General features: G+C 43.5%; 1 protein-coding gene across 4 annotated transcripts in view; it reads left to right on the top strand.

Moving 5' to 3' along the window:
• plekhg4b (pleckstrin homology and RhoGEF domain containing G4B) overlaps positions 1 to 20976 on the top strand; it is a 250110-nt gene extending 229134 nt beyond the window's left edge. For 2 of the 4 annotated variants that reach the window (XM_033016504.1, XM_033016509.1), the window contains 4 exons: positions 424 to 540; positions 7516 to 7785; positions 12256 to 12464; positions 19823 to 20976. In XM_033016504.1, coding sequence (XP_032872395.1) covers positions 424 to 540; positions 7516 to 7785; positions 12256 to 12464; positions 19823 to 19828 — 602 coding nt within the window. In that variant the 3' untranslated portion in view covers positions 19829 to 20976. Of the gene's footprint in view, positions 1 to 423; positions 541 to 7515; positions 7786 to 12255; positions 12465 to 16238; positions 16311 to 19080; positions 19159 to 19822 lie in introns of those variants that run through there. The other 2 variants (XM_033016498.1, XM_033016493.1) reach the window with 2 other exon arrangements.
• Positions 20977 to 27294: the final 6318 nt, after the last annotated feature.

Below are 27294 nucleotides of genomic sequence, written 5' to 3'. Positions count from 1 at the left end.
ACAATTGGCACCAGGGATTCAAAGATTCACCTGTCAAATAAGAATTGAAGTATTGACGGTTCGAGGGATAGAGGGGAAATCCTTTAGGACCGAGATGAGATAAACATTTTTCACACAGAGAGTGGTGAATCTCTGGAACTCTCTGCCACAGAAGGTAGTTGAGGCCAGTTCATTGGCTATATTTAAGAGGGAGTTAGATGTGGCCCTTGTGGTTAACGGGATCAGGGGGTATGGAGAGAAGGCAGGTACGGGATACTGAGTTGGATGATCAGCCATGATCACATTGAATGGCGGTGCAGGCTCGAAGGGCTGAATGGCCTACTCCTGCACCTATTTTCTACGTTTCTATGTTTCTATGCTTCTATCTGATAATGTATAGTTTAGTAATCCTTCAGAGATTAACCAGCACATGATTTGTTACAGAGTTGAGGATGCAAGAGATGGTATCCATGGGGATCGGTAATAAACCATTTATGGACATCAAGCCCAGTGAGGCTGCCATCAGCGATCATGCAATTGATTACATCATGAAGGGTACAGGTATGTCAAACTAAATAATCAGCGAAAACATTTCAACATTTAATTGTCTGGCACTTTGAAACTTCTGCATCTAGATTCTTTTTGAATGCACAATAAATGGGGAAGGGACATTCACAAATTAAGAAGAATATTCAGGGACTCAATTTACTTCCTGGACATCACCTTTCAAATCTACTCATTCACAAATGTTCTATTCCCTCCTGATGTTATTTTTCAATACTGTAATATTTGGACCCATTGCTCTTGTTATAGTCAATGTTACTATAGACCCTTATTACTAATTTCTACTACAAAAAATAGTAAACACTGCCCAGTCCATCATCTGCAACAACCAGGAATAGCTACTTCCCCACAGCCATCAGGCTATTAAACCTGGCTCGGCCAAAACTCTGATTATTATGAACCCATTTTCTGTTATTTGCACTTTATCAGTTTATTTATTCATGTGTGTATATATTTATATCATGGTATATGGACACACTTATCTGTTTTGTAGTAAATGCCTACTATGTTCTGTGTGCTGAAGCAAAGCAAGAATTTCATTGTCCTATACAGGGACACATGACAATAAACTCACTTGAACTTGAACTTGAACTATAGACCCGATAGACTAAAAAATAGTTTCTACCCATGTGCGGTAAAATAACTTAATTCTAACAGAGAAAACTGGGGAAGCACAATATAATTTGGGGTGCAAGATAATACGCAATTTTCTTTTAAAATATTTTTAATATCTATTTATTTATTTTTTTTTACTGATTTGTGTATATGTGAGTCAAAATGGCTGTTGTGTTTTGTTCTTTTTAAACCAAAGGAGATGCAATGGAATTTCGTTGCACTGTGTTGTGCAATGACAATAAACGTATTCTATTTTACTTCGGAGTCACGTGAGTGACTACGTGAAGAACCCGCTTACGACGCATGCGTGCCATATCGCTACACGCATTCGAACTCGTCATCGCTGGAGGAAGGACGTTCCTCCAAATCGGCAGGGGTTGAACCTGCAACAGGAACGTAAGGGAACTTCGTTTTTCTTTACTTACCCTTTTTTATCTAGAAGGCTGATGAAGCTGGCTGGGGAGAGTCTGCAGATTTGCAGGCAGCCAGCAGCGGCCGGGGCCCGTTAATTGCTTTTAAACAGGAACGGAGCCGACTTTAGCGCTAGGACAACGGTCGCTGGAGCAGGGGTTCCGCAGGTCTAAAAATAGCGGCGAGCGGTCAGTGCCTGAGTACACGTTGGACCCGCTGGACCGCGCTGGAGCACCGCAGAGGCAGGGGGGGGGGACAGACAGCAGCAACAGGCTGAACTCCCGTAATGGGAATAGCTGTGCCAGACTTACCCCCCCCCCCCGACTTTTGCTCCCGTTTTTTCGCGCCCGACTTTTGCTCCCGACTTTCCCTCCCGATTTTTGCTCCCAACTTCGCTCCCGCGCCGGCCCCGGCTGGTCGGGAGAGGTAGGCATAATCAGAGTCGTTGACTTCGAGGAGTCCGACTCTGAATAGCCGCGAGCGACCAGTGCCCGTGCGCACTGGGGGTCGGTTGGAGGGGTTTTAGGAGCAGCCACGAGCGGACAGAGCAGCAGGGAGCGAGAGGCACAGTCTCCCAATAAGGGAGCGAGTGCAAATCACACCAAAACGGGTGGAAGAAAGAAAGAATCAGCACCACCATCTCCCGAAAGGGGAGTGAGTGCAAATCACACCAAAACGGGTGGAAGAAAGAAAGAATCAGCACCACCATCTCCCGAAAGGGAGCGAGTGCAAATCACACCAAAACGGCTGGAGGAGCTCCTCCATGGTGGCAGTCCCAGAAATATGGAGGCTAGCCACGGTGGGCAAAAGATAAGTCCCACAGCGGTACCCCGTGTGGGGCCGCAAGATATCTCTTACTCCTCGGAGGAGAGTGGGCAGGACCAAATTTGGTCAGACCCTGACCAAGGCACAGGTTTACATAACCCTGAAGGAGGGGAGAAAGTGGACTCTGCATTTCACCCTGTGTAGGAAATGGACAGAGCAACGCGTAGAAAGGCTGTAAAGAAGCTGCAGGACGTCAGTGGCGAAGGTGCCGGGGACCTGCAGCAGCAGCCGCCGGCACAGGCAACTTGTATGGAGACATCAGCTGTGCCGGATTTAAACCCCGCTCCGGGAAAATCAAATCCTAGACTGGGCGGGAAGGCAAAGCGCAAAGTACATCACTGCGAAAGTGATGTGGAGAAACAGCCTCCGGATAATACTTACCGATACCGAAGTAAGGATGAGCAGCTGCAGGATATAGCGCAGCCAGCAGTGGCCACTTTCGCGGAGCTGGGAAAACGGTACGAGTGGCTGCAGCATGTTCGGCCGTCAGCGACAGGTGCCGGGGAGTACCGGGACTGCGAGCAACGGCACAATTATATGGGGCGGCCGGGAGCGACCAGTGCCCGTAGGCATGGGGACCGGCTGCGGCAAAAAACGCGTGCAACTAGTGCCCGAGAGCACGAAGGTCGGCAGGAGCGGTTGGATAAAAGTACATGTCTACACATCACCTGCAAGCCAATACCTTTGCTGAGGTGTTGGCAAGACATTTACCTCCAGGAAATTGTGGGGCTCTGAATGTGGCCAGTGTTAACTGAAGTATTTGGAGACACGTTGGTCAGGATGCTGGCTTCAAATCTGACCAGTTAGCCTTACTCACAGGTGTGCTTTTGTTCCCCTGAAACAGACATTATTGGAACAGACATTACTGTGTAATCCTGAGATGGGAATGCTATCTATCAGGAATTGTATTGGACTGCTGGATCCTTTAGTCTTAGCAGTAACCAAAAACATAACAGGACAAGGTATTGAACCGAAAGAAAGTTCTAAAGTCCTATCAGCGGGATATTAACGGCCGCACTATTAGAAATAAACATGACACTACTTCACCAGGATGCACTGGCCTTATATGCAAACCTGGAACCTCCCAAACCACTGATATAGAATGTGGAGGTATTCATTACTTGCTCCTTAGTTCAGCATGTACTGAACTGAACGTCATTCAGACAAAGAAGCAACAAATTGAAGCATATAATATCAGACATTATCTAATTCTGAACGCAGGCACGCGTCATTCAAACAATTTATGGGTCATTCTGACAGGCTAATGAAGTAACCGACTGACGCCACTATGGCGCTAGAGGTGGGTACATTTGTTAGGCATGGTCATAACCTAACATTAACAGTGACCAGTTTTATGGACACCGGGAGTAGTATGTCAACTATGGGTAGAAACTTACCGACACCACGTGACTATCTGGCCAACTCTATTTGTAACTTGAATTGAATTCTTATTTTATTCAGACATTTAGGTCTGAACGAAATGATATTGCCTGCAGCCATATAAGATTATAAACAACGGTGGTAGAAGGCAGAACCATTCATCACCATCCATCATAGACCTAACTTACTGGTTCTTTCTAGCAACATGGAGAGTTACCCATGTTACTATCTATATTAACCTATTTATTGTACAATTGAAAGCACCTCTTGTACACCTAGGACTGACGGACCATAGGCGGAATCTTTTCAGCGGGTCGCAGACAGTCCACTCATTCAACAATACTTGGTATTCTCTAGAAATAGGAAGTACGTTCATAACCATTATCACCCACAGATCTATAAACAGCCATCTGTTCTGGAATTCCTGGCAAGCCTCCATTACGATGAGAGGCTTAGTCATAGTACCATAATTGTGCCAGGAGTGCTCTGTCTACATACCTGTCGAAGGTACAGAGCGACATTCTGTGGGGACACACACACTGGTAACAAAACTCATTAAGGGCATGTTAAAATTAATCCCCAAGAACTAGGTACATTCATATATGGGATGTGAGTTTTGTTCTGACCAAGTTAAGAAACTGGTCTCCAGCTACAGCTCTGTCATTACAGAAACTGACTATGTAAACAGTCATGCTGATGGCCTTGGTCACGGCGCAAAGAGTCCAGTCACTACAGAAACTAAGGCTGGACAACATGATGATTTCATCAGGGAATTAAACCTGTCACATCAATCAAAAGGGTCAAACCGAACAGACAGGGGTCAGCAGGCCTAAAAACAAAGCACAGAGCCTATACGACAGATGGTCATTGCTGTATTATAACTCATTTACTATCATACATGAAGTATGCTAGATCATCAGAGGGAAGAAATGTCACGTTTATCAGCTACTAATAGCCACTCAAAACAGTGACAGTCCAGATCATCTCTAAATGGCTAAGCTAGTCCTGACAAAGGCTGGAGTGGACTCTAAGGAGAAATTAAATCTTACTCCATCAGGGCTGCAGCTACATTGGCAGCTATGAAGCTGGACGTACCAATGGACAAAACCCTCAAGACAGTAGAATGGTCAACGGAGGAAACTATCCAACGACTTTATAACAAACCAGTTATTGAACCTGGAAGAATTGCAGAAACAATTTTAAGTTCTGCATATAATTCACCGCATAAATAGGGGCAATAATTGGAATTAATATTTTACAGTTGGGTTTCAATATCGTATTATGTTTAATGATGTTAACATCATTCTCCCCACAACCAAGGCAGTTGTGAAGCATGGACTCGTTCCACGGCATGAGGTCACAGAGCTTTGAAGTCTTCACGTAGTCACTCACGTGACTCCGAAGTAAAATAGTAAGATTAAACGAGAACTTACCAGTTTGAAGTTTGATCTGTATTTTATGAGGAGGAACGTTGAGGGAATACGTGCCCTCCGCTCCCACCCTCGATTAGTCATATCTTAAACTGGTATCTCTTTGATAATCTTACTATATTAGGTCATTATAGTGTTTCTGTGACCTCACACCGTTGCTTTGAAGGATGACACGCATGCGTCGTAAGCGGGTTCTTCACGTATTCCCTCAACGTTCCTCCTCATAAAATACAGATCAAACTTCAAACTGGTAAGTTCTCGTTTAATCTTACTATTCTATTCTATTCTGTTTGGCCTGTGTGCTGAGCATAGAATTTGTTGTCTTTATGTCCCATTGATCTGAATGAGATGGTGGCCACCTAGGATAAAATAATTGTTCTTGTCCATCTCCCTTCTACATTGTGCCAGCGACCATGTACACACGTGTCATGTTGATGCCTTGTGGCATCACACTGACACCAATATCTTGTTTATGTTTGTGGTATTGCCGTGGGAAATTGCTGAGTGCATTTCGAGAAGGGTGGAGAGTGAGCTCATGTACACAGCCCCCTTTCTTCAAGGCCTGACGCAGAGTGACAGGAGGCTAAAGCAGCTTTGGATGAGATGATCACGAGTGTGAGCCACCTCAAAGAAAATACATAAGCACCCTTTAGCTGGTCATGGTCAACAGAAAATGAGTTTCTTCTGCTCATAAAGGATATGAAGCATGAAAGCAAGGAAAGAAAATCTCTGTTAGATGAATCTTTTGGTGCGGAAAAACATTTGATTCATCGTCAGACTCTTTGCTGGAGAGCCTGTTGCCCCAATTTTCCAATATATTTCCCTGAAAATATATTTTTGCCTCAGGTATTCTGTTAGGACTTTGCCCCCTGCCAAAGTATCGCGCACCAACCACCAACCTGGACAGAGCCACTGTCGTGCCGCTGCCGATCGGAACGCCTGTTGATGTTTAGTTGAGAGTAGTGTTAAACTTGTTCATGATATATGTATTTTTATTTCTATTTATTTTTTACTGCACACTGAATGGACACTGGTTTGAGTAACGTTTTTTTGTTTCCTCTGGGTATGTGAGTACTCAGGAAAATAACAATAAAGATATACAATACAATACAATACAATACAATAGATACCATTGCGAATGGTATGTTAGTATTCATAGCAAAAGGATTTGAGTATAGGAGCAGGGAGGTTCTACTGCTTCACATGTACAGGGTCTTGGTGAGACCACACCTGGAGTATTGCGTACAGTTTCCTAATCTGAAGAAAGACATTCTTGCCATAGAGGGAGTACAGAGAAAGTTCGCCAGACTGATTCCTGGGATGGCAGGACTTTTATATGAAGAAAGACTGGATAGACTCGGCTTGTACTCGCTAGAATTTAGAAGATTGAGGGGGGATCTTATAGAAACTTACAAAATTCTTAAGGGGTTGGACAGGCTAGATGCAGGAAGATTGTTCCCGATGTTGGGGAAGTCCAGAACAAGGGGTCACAGTTTAAGGATAAGGGGGAAATCTTTTAGGACCGAGATGAGAAAAACATTTTTCACACAGAGAATGGTGAATCTCTGGAACTCTCTGCCACAGAGGGTAGTTGAGGCCAGTTCATTGGCTATATTTAAGAGGGAGTTAGATGTGGCCCTTGTGGCTAAAGGTATCAGGGGGTATGGAGAGAAGGCAGGTACAGGATACTGAGTTGGATGATCAGCCATGATCATATTGAATTGCGGTGCAGGCTTGAAGGGCTGAATGGCCTACTCCTGCACCTAATTTCTATGTTTCTATGTTAGTGGCAAAACATTCCACACTTGACCAACCCTATGTATGATGAACTATCTTTCAGCTATTCTCCTCATTTACTGTGGCTATTTTAAAATTAAATTATACACAGATTTCCAATTGAGAGTGTGGTCCTTCCTTATTTTCTTTGTCAAACTAACAACATGTGAAGCGTGTTTTAGGTCAGCTCATAGCGTTGAGATCGAGCGAAGAGGAGGGGAATGGTGAATCTTATGCTGGTCGCCTACGAGCAGTTTTGCTTGTAATGATCCAAGAGAAAGTGTCCTTGTTCCCCATAAAACTGAAAATGTTATGGACCTTGTTTTGATCTCCATAAAACTACTTATCAGGCTAATCAGTGCCTGAACCAACCTGATAGAATCTCTATTGCAAATTGCTTCCAATTTGTGCCTGAGCTTCTATGATTCCCTGACTAAAATCCCCTTGAAATGCGATTATACAATTCAAAGATCTTCTCTAATGTATCCTAAGTATTTTCTTTCTAACATTTTTCAATTTGATTGTGTCTCATTAGAAACTAGAACAAGAGCATCTATTGCTGTGACTCCATTCGACCACTCCATTTCCTTCAAGAGGCCTCATTCCACCATATCCAATAGCAGCACCTCATCTTCGAGCAGCCAGTCATCCTCCTCCATTCTAGGGACTCTCAATCTTCATGTGTACTCGAGCCCGATGCATGCTGGTCTGCATTTGACACCTTTCAACCAGTGGTCCTCTGATATTGGCACGTGCATCGAAGAAGATGAATTGGAGCAAGATGCAGGGAGCCAACCCTCTATAAGTGAGTTCACAATAAAATTAACATTGTTCTTCGTTAAGTTTCTGAAACCTTATCAAACCTCGTTTGCGGGGTGGCACAGTGGCGCAGCGGTAGAGTTGTTGCCTTACAGCAAAATCAGCGCCGGAGACCCGGGTTTGATTCCGACTATGGGTGCTGACGGTACGGAGTTTGTACGTTCTCCCTGTGAACTGCGTGGGTTTTCTCCGAGATCTTCGGTTTCCTCCCACACTCCAAAGACGTACAGGTTTGTAAGTCAATTGCCTTGGTAGATGTAAAACTTGTCCCTGGTGTGTGCAGGATAGTGTTAATATGTAGGGGTCGCTGGATGGCGTGGACCCGGTGGGCAGCAAGACTTGTTTCCTCACTTTGTCTCTAAGCTAAACCCATTTTGTTTATTCTCATTTGTAAAAGGATTTGAGTATAAGAGCAAGAGCAAAAGGATTTGAGTATAGGAGCAGGGAGGATCTACTGCAGTTGTACAGGGTCTTGGTGAGACCACACCTGGAGTATTGCGTACAGTTTTGGTCTCCTAATCAGAGGAAAGACATTCTTGCCATAGAGGGAGTACAGAGAAGGTTCACCAGACTGATTCCTGGGATGTCAGGACTTTCATATGAAGAAAGATTGGATAGACTCGGCTTGTACTCGCTAGAATTTAGAAGATTGAGGGGGGATCTTATAGAAACTTACAAAATTCTTAAGGGATTGGACAGGCTAGATGCAGGAAGATTGTTCCCGATGTTGGGGAAGTCCAGAACAAGGGGTCACAGTTTAAGGATAAGGGGGAAGTCTTTTAGGACCGAGATGAGAAAAACATTTTTCACACAGAGAGTGGTGAATCTGTGGAATTCTCTGCCACAGAAGGAAGTTGAGGCCAGATCATTGGCTATATTTAAGAGGGAGTTAGATGTGGCCCTTGTGGCTAAAGGGATCAGGGGGTATGGAGAGAAGGCAGGTACAGGATACTGAGTTGGATGATCAGCCATGATCATATTGAATGGCGGTGCAGGCTCGAATGGCCGAATGGCCTACTCCTGCACCTATTTTCCATATTTCTATGTCTATGTAACGTTATGAGGAACTGCCGTAATTTACTTTGCCAGATTTATACTTGCTTCATCCAGTGATGTTTCTTCCTATATGCCCTGTTGTTTTACTTAATATTTGAACATTTTGCCAATAAGCACAAAAATTGAATCGTATGTTCATGAATATCAGATAAGTCTTAATCAAAATGATTTAGGTAATATTGATTTTCCCAACTGCATGACATTCTCCAACTCTTACACCAGGGTAGAAATGTCAAATATGATCGCTTCTGCATTACTTGATGCAGATGTCTGAAATAAACAAAAAAATAACAAGGTTTATATGTGTGTGCAAGAAATAAACTGCTGGAGGAACTCGGTAATACTTATATTTACAGCACGGCAGCCAACAAAAATCTGTTGAAATGAAATCACTATTATATTTGGTTTAAGAAAGAACTGCAGATCCTGGAAAAATTGAAGGTAGACAAAAAAGCTGGAGAAACTCAGCGGGTGAGGCACCATCTATGGAGCGAAGGAATAGGTGATGATTCGGGTCAAGACCGTTCTTCAGACTGATGTCGGAGGGGGGGGGGGCGGGAAAAAGAAAGGAAGAGGCAGAGACAGTAGGCTGTGGGAGAGCTGGGAAGGGGAAGGGAAATGATATTTATAGTTAGTTAATCTGTTATGTATTTCAAACCAAATCCGAACAATTACATTGTGAATTGATGTTACAAAATCTTAAGAAACTAAAAATAAATATTTTCTTTGGCCGTTTCCAAAACTGCAAGATAAAAATAAAATCAGTCAACTCATCTCAAGACCTACATGCATTCTGGACCAATACAGTTTGTTGTTTTGTTTAGTCTTGTTTTTTGGGGAGTTTTTGTTTGGTTCCTGTCCCTGTGTTGTGCACAAGGCAGCCAGCCAACAGTCAATCATCTTTTCCTTTTTTCTTTTATCATTTAATTCCTATTTATTTTGGGGGCTTTTTGGCTAGTTAGTTCATATTTAGACTTTCCACTTGTCACTTTAATTTATGTTTCTTGTATCTTGTTGTGTTTTATGACTATTGACAGACTAATTTCCCTCCTGGGTAGACAAAAATGCTGGAGAAACTCAGCGGGTGAGGCAGCATCTATGGAGCGAAGGAATAGGTGATGTTTTGGGTCGAGACCCTTCTTCATTTCTCCAGCATCTTTATCTACCTTCAATTTTTCCAGCATCTGCAGTTCCTTCTTAAAAATTTCCCTCCTAGTATAACTAAAGTTCTATTGTATTCTATCGTATTTGGCTTGTACTCGCTAGAATTACAAAATTGTTAAGGGGTTGGACAGGCTAGATGCAGGAAGATTGTTCCCGATGTTGGGGAAGTCCAGAACAAGGGGTCACAGTTTAAGGATAAGGGGGAAATCTTTTAGGGCCAAGATGAGAAAAACATTTTTCACACAGAGAGTGGTGAATCTGCGGAATTCTCTGCCACAGAAGGTAGTTGAGGCCAGTTCATTGGCTATATTTAAGATGGAGTTAGATGTGGCCCTTGTGGCTAAATGGGATCAGGGGGTATGGAGAGAAGGCAGGTACAGGATACTGAGTTGGATGATCAGCCATGATCATATTGAATGGCGGTGCAGGCTCGAAGGGCCGAATGGCCTACTCCTGCACCTATTTTCCTTGTTTCTATGTCTATGTAACGTTATGAGGAACTGCCGTAATTTACTTTGCCAGATTTATCCTTGTTTCATCCAGTGATATTTCTTCCTATATGCCTTGTTGTTTTACTTAATATTTGAACATTTTGCCAATAAGCACAAAAATTGAATCGTATGTTCATGAATATCAGATAAGTCTTAATCAAAATGATTTAGGTAATATTGATTTTCCCAACTGCATGACGTTCTCCAACTCTTACACCAGGGTAGAAATGTCAAATATGATCGCTTCTGCATTACTTGATGCAGATGTCTGAAATAAACAAAAAAATAACAAGGTTTATTTGTGTGTGCAAGAAATAAACTGCTGGAGGAACTCGGTAATACTTATATTTACAGTACGGCAGCCAACAAAGATCTGTTGAAATGAAATCACTATTATATTTGGTTTAAGAAAGAACTGCAGATGCTGGAAAAATTGAAGGTAGACAAAAAAGCTGGAGAAACTCAGCGGGTGAGGCACCATCTATGGAGCGAAGGAATAGGCGACGTTTCGGGTCAAGACCGTTCTTCAGACTGATGTCGGGGGGGGGGGGGGGGGCGGGAAAAAGAAAGGAAGAGGCAGAGACAGTAGTGTGTGGGAGAGCTGGGAAGGGGAAGGGAAATGATATTTATAGTCAGTTAATCTGTTATGTATTTCAAACCAAATCCGAACAATTACATTGTGAATTGATGTTACAAAATCTTAAGAAACTAAAAATAAATATTTTCTTTGGCCGTTTCCAAAACTGCAAGATAAAAATAAAATCAGTCAACTCATCTCAAGACCTACATGCATTCTGGACCAATACAGCTTGTTGTTTTGTTTAGTCTTGTTTTTTGGGGAGTTTTTGTTTGGTTCCTGTCCCTGTGTTATGCACTAGGCAGCCAGCCAACAGTCAATCATCTTTTCCTTTTTTCTTTTATCATTTAATTCCTATTTATTTTGGGGGCTTTTTGGCTAGTTAGTTCATATTTAGACTTTCCACTTGTCACTTTAATTTATGTTTCTTGTATCTTGTTGTGTTTTATGACTATTGGCAGACTAATTTCCCTTCTGGGTAGACAAAAATGCTGGAGAAACTCAGCGGGTGAGGCAGCATCTATGGAGCGAAGGAATAGGTGATGTTTCGGGTCGAGACCCTTCTTTATTTCTCCAGCATCTTTATATACCTTCAATTTTTCCAGCATCTGCAGTTCCTTCTTAAAAATTTCCCTCCTAGTATAACTAAAGTTCTATTGTATTCTATCGTATTTGGCTTGTACTCGCTAGAATTACAAAATTGTTAAGGGGTTGGACAGGCTAGATGCAGGAAGATTGTTCCCGATGTTGGGGAAGTCCAGAACATGGGGTCACAGTTTAAGGATAAGGGGGAAATCTTTTAGGGCCAAGATGAGAAAAAAAAGATTCACACACAGAGGGGTGAATCTGTGGAATTCTCTGCCACAGAAGGTAGTTGAAGCCAGTTCATTGGCTATATTTAAGAGGGAGTTAGATGTGGCCCTTGTGGCTAAAGGGATCAGGGGGTATGGAGAGAAGGCAGGTACAGGATACTGAGTTGGATGATCAGCCATGATCATATTGAATGGCGGTGCAGGCTCGAAGGGCCGAATGGCCTACTCCTGCACCTATTTTCTATGTTTCTATGTTTCTATGTATCACATCGTACAAAGATTATACTGTTTTAAAGGTAGTCACTGTCATCAGATGGATACTGAGCCTTCCTGTGATTCTTTCTCTTTTGTCCTAGTCACAGAGAGCTCGGAGACCTCTTCACTATGCACTTCGGCAGAAAGCATCAGTGGCTCAACTCTCAGCTATGTGCACCAGCTTTCCACAGAGACATTTTCTGATGAGGCACCTAATCCCGACTCGAACAAGGCTTGCCATTATTCATCTCCAAATCTTTCTCCGAAGATGCAGAGGGCCAAGCAGGCAAAGAACCAATATATAACTGCGGTAAGCATCTGAGTTTTTGTTGATTGTTGCTTATTAGCTAGTAATCTAGTGTATTGTCATTCTGCTGATTGGTTAAGTATGCAACAAAAGCTTTTCGCTGTACCTCGGTACACGTGACAATTAACTGAACTGAACTGTCACAACTTACCTACCACTCCCGTGATTTCTAAAGCATTTAACTCTCAACCATTAAGCAAAGGTTTATACATCCTTCAATTTTGAGGATGAAAGACTTTTAAAGATGTTTATGCAAGAAGGAAAGTTCTTGGGAGAATCAGGAATTGTTAGCAGTCCAAAAGGAAAAGGTTTACCAAAGCAAATAAAGCATATTATCTGGCAAAAATTAAATTAAATACATTTGAATCTCTTTAGACGTTAGAGATACAAAGCAGAAACAGGCCCTTCGGCCCACCGGGTCCATGCCAACCAGTTCACTAGCACTATCCTTACACTTGGGACAACATACAAGTTTTTTATCCTTAAGCAAATTAACCTACAAACATGTACGTCTTTGGAATGTGGGAGGAAACCAGAGCACCTGGTGAAAACCCATACAGTCACGGGGAGAATTTACAAACTCAGTACAGACAGCACATGTAGTCAGGATCGAACCCGGGTCTCAGGCGCTGTAAGGCAGCAACTCTACTGCTGCGCCACCGTGCCTCTCTGCTAGATGCTATCAAATTTAAACCGTAATCTTGAAAACTTCAAAATTTCAAACAGTTTACTTTTGGACTGAACTGTCTATTTTTTCCACACATTAGAATCATATCGTCCTGCAGCACAGACACAGGACCATTTTTACCAATCGACATTAACCTTGTTTACCAGTGCTTAGTCCATATCCTTCTATGCTTTCGACAATTCAAGTTGTCACAAGTTGCCTGTCCCACCAGCATGCGATTGCATGCGTCTAGCGCGACCAAACGTGGTCGCTTGAGGCATATGGCCTCGCGGGGCCGGTCCCACTTCGAACCGCGGATGCGTCTGGAGTTGTGCGGGGCTGGTCCCGACATCATACTCACCAATCAGCTGGGCAGGAGGCGGGCCGACTGAATTTGGACATCGCATGGCATCGGGCGGTGACGTCATCGCGCAACGCCACCGCTAGGCGTAGGCCGTCAAGATGCTGCGTATGACATCAAGACGCTGCGTACACCCTCAATGTACCTGCGGGCCGACAGGTCATTGGCGTGCGGAATTTTCGGACAGTGCATAATTTTCGGAGCAACGCGCGATGTCGGAACCAGCCCCGCACAACTCCATACGCCTCCGCGCTTCGAAGTGGGACCGGCCCCGCGCGATGTCGGGACCAGCCCCGCACAACTCCATACGCCTCCACGCTTCGAAGTGGGACCGGCCCCGCGCGGCCGTACGCCTCAAGCGACCACGTTTGGTCGCGCTAGACGCATGCAATCGCATGCTGGTGGGACCGGCCCTTCAGATACTACTTAAACATTGTGATACTATCTGCCTCCATCACCCACAGGAAGAGCATTCTTCCAACCTTCCAGCTTCGAACCACCCTCTAGGTGAAAAAATAATATTCCTTAGATCCTTTTAAACTTGTTATCACTTAACGTAAACCTGTCCACTTTCTTTTGCTGCCTCAGTCTTGTGGAAATGTTCCCTGCATTGTATGCTCTTCATAATTTTACATAGCTCAATCAGGATGCCACTCGGTCTCTGTTTCAAGGAAAACAAAGCCAGCCTCTCCAGTCTCTCCATCCCAGACGACATCCTCTGCACCCCTTCCAGTGCAATCACATCCTGTCCACAGTGTGGTGACCACCACTGTAAACTGTTATCTAGCATTAGAAACATAGAAATATAGAAAATAGGTGCAGGAGGAGGCCATTTGGCCCTTCGAACCTGCACCGCCATTTATTGTGATCATGGCTGATCGTCCCCTATCAATAACCCGTGCCTGCCTTCTCCCCTTATCCCTTGACTCCACTAGCCCCTAGAGCTCTATCTAACTCTCTCTTAAATCCATCCAGTGACTTGCCCTCCACTGCCCTCTATGGCAGGGAATTCCATAAATTCACAACTCTCTGGGTGAAAAAGTTTTTTCTCACCTCAGTCTTAAATTACCTCCCCTTTATTCTAAGACTGTGGCCCCTGGTTCTGGACTCGCCCAACATTGGGAACATTTTTCCTGCATCTAGCTTGTCCAGTCCTTTTATAATTTTATATGTTTCTATAAGATCGCCCTCATCCTTCTAAACTCCAGTGAATACAAGCCTAGTCTTTTCAATCTTTCCTCATATGACAGTCCCGCCATCCCAGGGATCAATCTCGTGAACCTACGCTGCACTGCCTCAATCACATTGTGAGATTTTGAAGTAGGGACAAATAACACAAAACAAATGCTTTCTTTTCTGCATGTCTTTCTCTGTGGATGTGAATAAATTATGTTTTTAACTGATTGATTGTATTCAGTTCCCCTTTAATTGAACAATAATGTTCTAATATTATTTGAGTATGATCAATAATTCCAACTCTTTGTAAACGATTATTGGATTTGGCAATATGTGCTGATCTTGGATGAGAAATTATGTCAATTTTGTGAAATGATTTTTGCTGCTGCCGTTCCATTTTTAAAATCATTAAAATGCAGCTTATCTTCTGCTATTCACCCTTTTTCTTTCATTCTGCATTATTCTCCTACTCATTCCTTTTTTTATGTCTTTCTTTATCCTTCTCTCTTTACCCCTTCTCTGTGTCTTCACCCCATTATTTTTTTTATTCACCTTAACTCCCGTTTGCATTAATAACTGGATGTGTTAGCCAATTTACGGAGAATGGGCGGTTTGGTTATGAAATAAATAGAAGGAATTATACTCAACTTGAACCTTCCTTCCTTGGCCACGGTCTATGTTTCAGATATAGCATCAAATCAAGCTCAAGTACAATAGACAGAGCAAAGAGGAAGATACAGAGAACAGAATACATTTCTTAGCATTGCAGTGCATCAATTCCACAGACAAAGTCCAATGTCCACAATGGTATAGAGGTGAATCGAACAGTACCCTAAATTATGGAAGGACCGTTCAGAAGCCTGGTCACGTGTTCCTGAATCTGGTGGTGCGTGCTTGCAAGCATCTGTATCTTCTGCCGGACAGGAGCAGGGAGAAGAAGGAGTGACCGGGTTGGGGCACATCTTTTATTATGTATAGGGAGGAACTGCAGATGCTGGTTTAAATCGAAGACAGACACAAAAAGCTGGAGTAACTCAGCGGGTCAGGCAGCATCTCTGGAGAAAAGGAATAGGTGACGTTTTCGGGTCACCTTTTGTGTCTCTTATTCTTTTATTATGTACACTGTCACTTGGATTCTAAGATATTTCATTTTTCACAAGTCATTTTTCACACAGAGAGTGGTGAATCTCTGGAACTCTCTGCCACAGAAGGTAGTTGAGGCCAGTTCATTGGCTATATTTAAGAGGGAGTTAGATGTGGCCCTTGTGGCTAAAGGGATCAGGTGGTATGGAGAGAAGGCAGGTACAGGATACTGAGTTGGATGATCAGCCATGATCATATTGAATGGCGGTGCAGGTTCGAAGGGCTGAATGGCCTACTCCTGCACCTATATTCTATAATTCTATGATTCTATATGATGAAGAAAGTGACATGTGCTTAAATTGTAGTAATCAATGATGAATGGATGTTGCTCTATATTCTACACCTTGCCCAACAATTGGACAAGTCACTGTTCTGAGCATCCACCAGCTAGTAATGTTAATTTGGTGCCTTTCCTTCACTCTTTTGGCAGTGTAAAGTCTCCCATGTATCAATAGGCTTCTCAACACTGGTTTAACTTGCAAGTGTTTCCAAAGATAGTTCAGTAAGTAACTGGATTTTATAAGTTAAAATATCCTGGAGAATTAATCAGACTAATCATTTCAAACAGGGATAGGTGGTGATTTACTAAACAATAACCCCTAAATGGGAAGATAACAAAGGTGATTAGCATGTTTCAAATGGTGCTTTATTTGAGCTATTATTTATTAACTTTAACTGTGTTTCTTATGTAGAAGTGAGCAGATTCCCTGTCTTAACTTGCAATTACTTTCCTTTCCACAACAATCCTAAAGTGTACAACAGGTACATAATTTTAATTTTGTGGGTGTAAATCTATTTAGAACCACTGTAACAATTTAGATAATAAATTAAGAGCAGATAACATCTGAATGTTTAAGATTCTGAGGCAGATAAAAACATTAGGACAGTTATTCGAAGCCTTTATAAATCAAAGCATAGTAGCAACTCTAAGCTAAGGCAAAACACAAAGTATTGGTGTAACTCAATGGATCAGGCAGTATCACTGGGGGACACATGGATAGGTGAATATTTTGGGTCGAGCCCTTCTTCAGATAGTGGGTGGAAGGAAGCTGGAAATGAGGTGGGGCCAGGATAAAGCCTGGAGCCGAAAAAGGACACAAAAAGGAAACAAATGGATGTCAGATAAGGAGAGAAGAGGACTTCCCCAACACGGGAACATTTTTCCTGTCCTCTCTTTCTTCCCCTCCTCCCCCGTCCCAGAGAAGAGGAGTGATATTTAAAGCCAGAGGATGGGATATAGTTGGGAGGGGACAGGGGGAGGGGGGATAAAGAGAGGGCAGGAAAAATGTACCCGATGTTGGGGAAGTCCAGAACCAGGGGTCACATTTTAAGAATAAGGGGTAGGCCATTTAGGACTGAGATGAGAAAAAGCTTTTTCACCCAGAGAGTTGTGAATCTGTGGAATTCTCTGCCACAGAAGACAGTGGAGGCCAATTCACTGGATGTTTTCAAGAAAGAGTTAGATTTAGTTCTTGGGGCTCAAGGAATATCGGGAAAAAACAGGAACGGAGGGTACTGATTTTGGATGATCAGCCATGATCATATTGAATGGCGGTGCTGGGTCGAGGGGCTGAATGGCCTACTCCTGCACCTATTTTGTATGTTTCTATGATAGTGAGAGAGATGGGGTGGCTGGGCCGAGAAAAAAGAAGGTCAAAGGAAGGAACATGTTAATCAAATATCGAGAATTCCATTTTCATTCGATCGGTTTGTAAGCTACCCAAGTGAACTCATTTTTAATGAACTTATGGTCTAAAGAACATCAATTAAGTCCCCAGTGGTGATTTAAGACTTTGAATTCAATTGCTTTTAATTGAGGAATCATGTTTAGTTAAAGGAAAACACAATTATTAGCAATAAGAGGCAATAATGAATTGGTCTGATTGTCCATTGGGAAAAGAAGCCTATTGTCCCAACCCAATGTAGTGTATAATAATAACAATAAACTTTATTACAGACTCGAGGTCCAGACAAGGGGCAACATTACATTAAAAAATGCATTGCATATTAAAAAATATATCATAAAGTACATATAAAATCTTATACATTACTCCTATCCCACATTAAAATGGGTGAATCTTAATGCCCTCTAAAGTGAGGTGGTAAACTATACAACTATGTACCAGATCTACCAGCATTTTCAGGCAACACAGGATTGATACCACATTCCAGGATGGCCTTATCCAAGGATGAATTAAAGAAAAATAGGTTCAAAGCTTTTGATCACAGTGTGTCAGGTGACATCTGTGGAGAACATGGATGGGCGTTGTTTAGGATCTGGCACTTGATGCAATTCTCCATTCCCCCCCCCCACCGATGCTGCCTGACCCTCCAACATTTCAATTTTTGTTTGGGATTTTAGCATCTGCAGGCTCTTGGGTCTCCATTTTTTCCCTTTGTTGTCAATTCCCCTTTGTTTGTCAGTCCCAGTTTCTCCATTTATTTCTTGCCCAGTATTTAATACATTTTGCCGTTACGATTTCCTACTGTTGCATCAGGCTTTCACTTGTAGGTGAGCAAATACCTTGAATCATCGATATTTTATGTAACCACTCAGTGAAGGATATGCTCTTACAATGACGTTTGTGTAAGATGATCCAATGAAATTAATGCATCTAAACTGTGGCGCATGGACTGAATACTGGGTATTGCCAGCCAGTGTTTTTTCCTCTGTTTATTGTTATATTAATAATAATAATAATAATAATATATTTTATTGTCATTGCACATATGTGCAACGAGATTTGGTATGCAGCTTCCATCTGATGTCATAACTTAAACAACTAATAAAATTTAGATTTAGATTTACCCCGAGAAACATGATTTGTAAAAAGAACAGTAAAACAGTAAAACAGTCTAAAGTGCAGATGTGTCTGTGAGATGTGACCATCCGAGGGAGACAGTTCATGGGGGTGGGGGGCATTCAGCAGGGCCGGTTCAGAGCAGCTATAGCTCTGGGGATGAAGCTGTTCCTGAGTCTGGAGGTGCGGGCGTAGAAGGCCTTGTAACGTCTGCTGGAAGGTAAGAGTTCGAACAGACTATTACAAGGGTGTGAGGAGTCTTTATGGATGCTGACGGCCTTCCTGAGGCACCGTGTGTAGTAGATGCCCTCCAAGGCTGGTAGCGGTGTCCCAATAATCTTCTGCGCTCTGTGGACGAAACGCTGAAGAGCTCTCCTCTCCGCCTCCGTGCAGCTGAGATACCACACAGAGATGCCATACGTTAATATGCTCTCTGTGGTACAGCGGTAGAAACATTCCACTCCACTCCAGGCTGTGTTCAGTGGTTGTTCCAGACTTCACTGCGGTAGTCTGGAACAACCACCCCTATGAAGCCATAAAGTGCTGGAGTAACTCAACGGGTCAGGCAGCATCTCTCGAGAACATGGATAAGCAATGTTTCTGATCATGAACCTTCTTCAGACTGATTATAGTAAGGGGAGAAAGCTGAAAGAAAGATGGGGGATAGATCGACATAGGTGAGGGGCACTTTTATTGGCGGATGGTTGGACAAAGGTTGGCCAGAGATGAAAAGCCAAAAGGTAGCGAGATAAGGAGAGAAGAGTCATGTAATATGAAGCCAGAGGAAGGAATGTATCTGGACGGATCGGGGGAGAAGGGGGAAGGGAGAAATGGGTGCACATCCAGGTGGGGCACAGGTAAGGCGGGCGGGATGGTGTTGTTTGTAGGTTAGTTACATACAATTGGAGACTACATTGTTCATGCCATTGGGTTGTAAGCCATCTTGTTTCTGGGGCATCAGTAGGAAAACGTTAACACTTAAATGAATAGATTTTCATCAGGGTATTTAATGATAAGTACGCAGGATGAATAAATGTAGTCCAGATATCTGTCAGTTATGATCTAATATCAATTGTAGAATACTGCTGAACATGGCCATGGTCAGATCATCATGTATCTAATCTTTAGGTTGTCCAACTCTGAGGTCTATGAATGCTACGGGTGAATTGATCAAGGCGTGCTTATTCTTGTCATCATGTTTTTGTTTTAACAGCTCTGAATGGACAATTCCACAAACTATCTTACATGCCCAGTGAAGAAGTCTTTTTCACATTTGAGGCAGTAGACTGCTTGTTGTAAGTTGTTGCTGCAATGGACGTTAAGTACCCCACAAAGGAGCCGCTATGTATTTCTCAAAATGCAAAACAGAACGAATGATTGAGATAATGTGCATGAGTATTTGGATGTCTGAAAAGGACAATTACTCATGGGATATCCCTCCTTGCATTAATAAAGGACATTAAAAATGTGCCCAAATGATAAATGGGAAGTAACTAGAGTATATGTATATATAAGTATAGCTATGGTTAGTTTTTTATAGCTTATTTTTAAACTTTTATATTTCATTCTGTAAATAATGAGGTGCCTTTGCTGCCTGACCTATATTCTTGTGCAATTTATTGTGGCTGTACCTTTGAAACTGCAACATTGTAGATATAGATGAATCCTTTACCATAGCTGGTGTATAAATCAAATTGTCTAGCAGTGCTATATTTGTGTAAATATTTATTTCTTATGTTTGGCATTATCTTTTTCACCAAAAAAACATCTCTATCCCTCTCGGTTTTCCAGATATTCCACACGATTTGATATCTGTACTGCAAAATTTGCTTTGTTTCTTTCACTTCCCAGCAAGAGGTCTGTGTGGTGGTGTCGGAACCTGAGCCACTGATGATTTGGACACATTTGACTGGTGCACTGAACAATGTGTGAAAAGCAGTTGCTTCCCATGCAATGGCAGGCAATTATAATCAAGTGATCTGAATGTCCGAGGGATCAAACGCTGGTGTGTTTTTATTGAGCCAGCAGGTCAGAAACTGAGGCAAACACAAGCCTGAGTTACAATTGCTTCTTGGTTCTGCTTGCTTTTATTCCACTTGTTAATGTCTTACAGTAAATATTCTAGTACATGCTGTAAATATTCTTCATGCCAGATGTCCATTGCCATTAAAATCCCAAACTACTTTTCTTCATTAATATTCTGGAAATAATCCTACCCGTTCATATTCTTTTGATCTTGTACATTTGCAGCAATATAAACAAATGGGTAAGCTTTGCTATGTGACGATTGATGGACCTACTGCATACGATTGCTTGCCTATTCTATGGACTAAAACTGGCAGCAAATAAAACGACCTGCTTCCTTTATTCTTTTTTATATGCTGTGATTTTGTTTCTGGCGACCAAGGCATATATTTTCGCTGCCGAACAGTAAAGGGCCTGTCCCATGAGTATGCGACTCCATGCAGCAAGCGCAACCTAACGTGGTCGCTTGAGTCGTACGGCCTCGCGGGGCCAGTCCCACTTTGATCGCCGGAGCCGTATGAAGTTGTGCGGAGCTGGTCCCGACATCGCGCGGGGCTCCGAAAAACTGACAGTGTTCAAAAATTCCGCGCGGCAACGGCCTGCCGGCCCGTAGCCGCCTCGACGCCGTACGCACCGCCTCGACGGGCGTGCACAACATCTCGACGCCGGACGCAGTGTCTTGACGCCGGACGTCACGCGCGAACTTCCCGCGGACTTCGTTCGAACTTCACGTCACTCACTCGACCTCCGCGCGGCCTCTGCTTCCGGTTTGGTCGCGCTCACCGCATGCAGTCGCATGCTGGTGGGACCGGCCCTGTACGGGGATCACCCGACCTCCGCGCGACCTCCGCGCGGCCCCCGCATCTGGTTTGGTCGTGTTTGCCGCATGCAGTCGCATGCTCGTGGGACAGGCCCTTAACAATTGCAACATACATTTACATAGCCCTGTCAGCCTCTTCCAAAGATGCTCCACATGCATAATCAGATGGGGAAAAAAACCCACTGGAGATGCAAGAACTGTACCTGCTGGAACCTTGCATAGAAGAAAATAACTGGAGTTTCTCAGCGGATCAGGCAGCATCTCTGGAGAGCATGGATACGGGATACCTCGGGTCAGGGCCCTTCTTCAGTCTGAAGAAGGATCCTGATCTGAAACATTGCCTATCCATGTTCTCCGGAGATGCTGCCTGACCTGCTGAATTATTCCAACACTGCGTTCTATGTAAATAAAATAAAAAATACTGGGTCAAAGACGAAGATATTCTTTGCCGTTTGCAGTGGATTGCCAAATACTCAGTCATAGAGAAGGGTTTAAGGAAGTGAGTTGTTGAGGCAGGGAGGTAAAGAGAGAGAATTCAAGAGCATGAAAATGAGATGCCTATAATTGTGGGCATTAATAATTGACAGGATGTAATGGAGGAGATGTGAAAGATACAGCTGGGAGGACACACTGATCCAAGTTGACTGTAAAATTAGCATGCAGCAGACTCAATTATTATTTTGTGGTGGTAATGAACAGCGAACTGTTCCATTATATTAACCTCTTTCGACACAAAAGTAGATAAGTGTGAGGTGTTGGATTTCGGGAAGTCAAACTAGGGCAGAACATACACCATGAATGGCACGGCCCTGGTGAGTGTTGTAGAACAGAGAGTATTGGTACACTGCTCCCTAAAAACATGTCACAGAAGGGTTGATAAAGAAGGCTTTTGGTATATTGACCTTTATCAGTGATTGTGGAAGTTGGGATGGTCACAAGGTCACAAGTTATAGGAGCAGAATTAGTCTACTCCGCCATTCAATCATGGCTGATGTCTATAATAATAATAATACATTTTATTTATGGGCGCCTTTCAAGAGTCTCAAGGACACCTTACAAAAATTTAGCAGGTAGAGGAAAAACATGTAAGGGGAATGAAATAAATAGTAGGGACATGACTAGTACACAAAGTAAAGACAGAATTCAATTCAAAACACAATATGAGGCAATTAATGCACAGATGAAAAGGGAGGGGGACGTGGGGCTAAGGATAGGCAGAGGTGAAGAGATGGGTCTTGAGGCGGGACTGGAAGATGGTGAGGGACACGGAATTGCGGATCAGTTGGGGGAGGGAGTTCCAGAGCCTGGGAGCTGCCCTAGAGAAAGCTCTGTCCCCAAAACTGCGGAGGTTGGACTTGTGGATGGAGAGGAGACCGGCTGATGTGGATCTGAGGGACGTGAGGGTTGGTAGGGGGAGAGGAGGTCAGTGAGATATGGGGGGGCCAGATGGTGGAGGGCTTTGTAGGTGAGGATCAGGATTTTGTATGTGATCCGGTGGGAGATGGGAAGCCAGTGAAGTTGTTTGAGGACTGGAGTGATGTGATGCCAGGATTTGGTGTGGGTGATGTGTCGGGCGGCTGCGTTCTGGACCAGTTGGAGTCGGTTGATGTAGGTGGAGCTGATGCCAAGGAGAAGTGAGTTGCAGTAGTCCAGTCAGGAGGAGATGAAGGCATGGATGAGTCTTTCAGCAGCGGGAGGTGTGAGAGAGGGTCTGAGTTTGGCGATGTTGCGGAGATGAAAGAAGGAGGTTTTAATGACATGGCGGATGTGAGGCTCAAGGGAGAGGGTGGAATCAAAGATCACGCCAAGGTTGCGGGCCTGGGGAGATGGGGAGACAGTGGTGCCGTCGATGGTGAGAGTGGGGTTATTGATTTTGCTGAGTGTGGCTTTGGGGCCTATGAGGAGGAATTCTGTCTTATCGCTGTTGAGTTTGAGGAAGTTATGTTGCATCCAAGGTTTTATAGCTGACAAACAGGAGTTGATATGGGAGAGATGTCTGCCTCCGAATCCCATTTTCCTGCCTTCTCCCCATAACCCTTGACACCCGTTCTAATCAACAATTTGTCTATCTCTGCCTTAACAAATATTCACTGACCTGGCCTCCACAGCCCTCTGTGGCAATGAGTTCCACAGATTAACTACCCTCTGACTAATGAAGTTCCTCCTCATCTTTCTAAAAGAGTGCCTTTTAATTATGAGGCTATGACCTCTGGTCCTAGACTCTCCCACCAGTGGAAACATCCTTTCCACAACCCTCTATGCCTTTTATTATTCTGTAAGTTTTAATGAGGTCCTCCCTCAACCTTCTAAACTCCAGAGAGCAGAGGCCCAGTGCTGTCAAACGCTCATCATATGCTAACCCACTCATTCCTGGAATCTTTCTTGTAAACCTGCTCTGGACCCTCTCCAGAGACAGCACATCCTTCCTCAGATATGGGGCACAAATTTGCTCACAGATGTTATGTTACTGGGGTACAAGATGTAGCCGAGGTCACACTTAGAGGACTGTGTTCAGTTTTGGTTATCCTGCTATAGGACAGGTTGGGGGAGTTCGCCCCTCTATGGGTACTATGTAATCCCGTGCTACCTGCTCCATGGTTGGATAGTCAGCGACTAAACCGTCTCCCCCACCTGGTTTGCCAGGTGAGGAGGGGGCTGTGGACCCCCAGCAGGACCAAAAACAAGACCTGTCAAACGGCGGATGAGCTTCTAGCGAGCCAATGGCCATCCGCACCTCAGTAGAAGTTGCGATCACTGTCGTACATAGCATTGTAAGGAATGATGATAAAACACACACACCAAAATCCTATACTACCAGTGGCGGAAGTCCGCAGGAACTGGAGGACAGAGATGTGTGGTGCGTCCGTCACCGTTCCCGTTGGAAATCAGCACCACTGCGTCACTAATGTTTTCAACGATGATGAATGAATGCTATAGGAAGGAGGTCATTTAGCTGAAAAGTGCAGAGCAGATTTATGAGGATGTTGCCATGACTTGACTTGAGGGCCTGAGCAATAGATCATGATAGAAATTGATCTATGAATGCACTGTCTTTCACCCAGGGTAGGGGAATCAAGAACCAGAGGAGATAGGTCTACTAAGGTGAGAGTGGAAAGATTTAATTGGAACCTGAGGAGCAACCTTTTCATGGGTATATGGAATGAGCAACCAGAGGACTTAGTTGAGGCAGGTACAATAACATTGTTTAATAGGGCACTTGGAATGGTTCATGGATAGGAAAGGTTTAGAGGGATATTGGGTAAATGCAGGCAAATGGGACTAGCTTAGATGAGACATCTTGGTTGCGGTGTAGAGGGCCTATTTCCATGCTATATGACTATGACAATGGGTTGAAGTATCTTGCCGCACATATCCACACCCCAGGTTAATTGCATTATGCAGCAGGTGCTAAGCATTAAACCTGAAGACGGTTCTGATGAAGAGTCTTTGACCTGAAACATTAATTCTATTTCTCTTTCCAGAGATGCCACCTGATATCTACCCTGTTTGGATAGCATGCAAAACATAGCTCTTCACTGTACCTCGCTACACATGACAATAATAAACCTAAACCTGAGTGTCTCTAGCGTTCTCTGTTTGGGTTTTGGATTTACAACACCCATAGTTAATTTTAATTGTCTCTGAATTGGCTGAGCTCCACAATCACAGTGCTAATTAAAACATGTATTTTGCGGTCTGAAGAAGGGTTTCGGCCCGAAACGTTGCCTATTTCCTTCGCTCCATAGATGCTGCCGCACCAGCTGAGTTTCTCCAGCACTTTTGTCTACCTTCGATTTTCCAGCATCTGCAGTTCCTTCTTAAACATTTATGTTGCAAGAATGTTTTGCCATCTATTAGAGAGTAGAATGGAATAACACCCACAAATTGGGTCTTAAAGGGGCATGACATTGCAAATTTTGTTTCTTGCAACTGTTTTGAACGAATAAATGCTCAGAGATTGCACTTTCCATAAGCAGATGGTCAGTTTATTTTTGATTTAATGTCTCCTGTAGGGTCATTCAACGTATCCTCAATTCCTTCACATCAGTCTCTGAAACTTTTCTTCATCACTTTGCCAAACTCCCTTCCATAATTCTCTCGGAACTCATTCCACCTTTAGAAACATAGAAACATAGAAAATAGGTGCAGGAGTAGGCCATTCGTCCCTTCGAGCCTGCACCGCCATTCAATATAATCATGGCTGATCACCCAACTCAGTATCCTGTACCTGCCTTCTCTCCATACCCCCTGATCCCTTTAGCCACAAGGGCCACATCTAACTCCCTCTTAAATACATCTTTATGATCCTTCAGAATAGACTATCCCTATTTGTGCTTATGGCCTGGAAGCCATTAACAGACCAGATTGCTTACTGTGCATGTTTCTGATACTTTAGGGCCAGGTACCACTTTGGGGTCATGTCCCATCTGCAAGTAAACGTGAGAAAGAGCAGAGAATTAGCATCAATAATTTTATACTATTGCTTTGACATCCTTGTCAGACACGGTCCTCAACATCACAGCATGAAAGAAAATGAATGATAATTAAAAGTAGCTGCAAAATCCGAACATTAAGCTATAACATATTACATGGAAAACAAGGATATGTATTTTAAGATTAAAGTGACAAGGATGGGTGTTGATCTAAATCACTGAGCTGAGCAGCAGAAATAACAAGAGATCATATTATCACCAGGAAAGAATAAGGTTCCAATTAATCCATCAAGAGTCTGTGTGGAGGGATGCAGCTCCTACCGGACCCTCTGTTCTCCATCCCTACGGACAACACCTATCTACTGGCAGTCGCTGCCTCTGACAATGGCCGCATCTTCCTTGCGGGCAAGGACGGATGTTTGTACGAGGTTGCCTATCAGGCAGAAGCAGGTTGGTTCAGCCAGCGATGCAGGAAAATAAATCTGCATCTGTGATTTGGGTCCCTATGATGATAAGGGAGAAGGCTCTTCCAAATAAGAAATGAATAGCGAGGAAGATGTCAATGCAGACAATGATGAGGTGACACAGTGGTAGAGCTGCTGCCTTACAGCACCAGGTTCGATCCTAACTACGGGTGCTGTCTGTACGGAGTTTGTACGTTCTCCCCGTGACCGCATGGGTTTTTTTTTCCGAGATCTTCGGTTTCCTCCCACATTCCAAAGATGCACAGGTCTGTAGGTTAATTGGCTTGGTAAAAGTGTATAAATGTAAATTGTCCCTAGTGTGTGCAGGGTATAGGACAGTGTTGATGTGCGGGGGTCGCTGGTGGGTGCGGACACGGTGGGCCGAAGAGCCTGTTTCTGCGCTGTATCTCTAAACTAAACTAAAGATAATAGAGACAACAGTTCTCACCATTGGCAAGTAACTGCAGAAGTTAAGAAATTTGCATTATCCCCATCAACTTAATGAAGAAAGGGACCGGGTGTGGGAGTGGAGGAGTGTGTAGGAAGTATCTTATTAGTGATGCACTTATTAGGAGATGTTCTCCCATTTTTGCTTTGACATCTGAACCTTCATATTCTAGAGATCCTTCCAAAGCTCTTCATCTCTGCCACCATTTGCACCACATTTCTGATGATATCAAGACCAAGGGTTGGGTTCTAAAGAGGACCTTTGATGATGTGGTAAGGTTGAGGAAGTGAACTTCCCAGTTTCCGGCCAAACAGCGGACCATGAGCAAGGGCCAAAAGTCAGGACGAAACAAATGGGTGGATATGGAAAAATGTGGAACATTTCTGGAGCTGGATATGCTTACAGGCAATGAAAGGATTGAAAACTAGGAAGAGAATTTTAAGATAAAAATAAGATTGCCCAATATAGATCAGCAGGCTTTGGGAGGGGGGGGGG

This window comes from Amblyraja radiata, chromosome 2, assembly GCF_010909765.2.
Source record: "Amblyraja radiata isolate CabotCenter1 chromosome 2, sAmbRad1.1.pri, whole genome shotgun sequence".
NCBI lineage: Eukaryota > Metazoa > Chordata > Chondrichthyes > Rajiformes > Rajidae > Amblyraja > Amblyraja radiata.
This window is presented reverse-complemented; position numbering and strand designations above follow the sequence as displayed.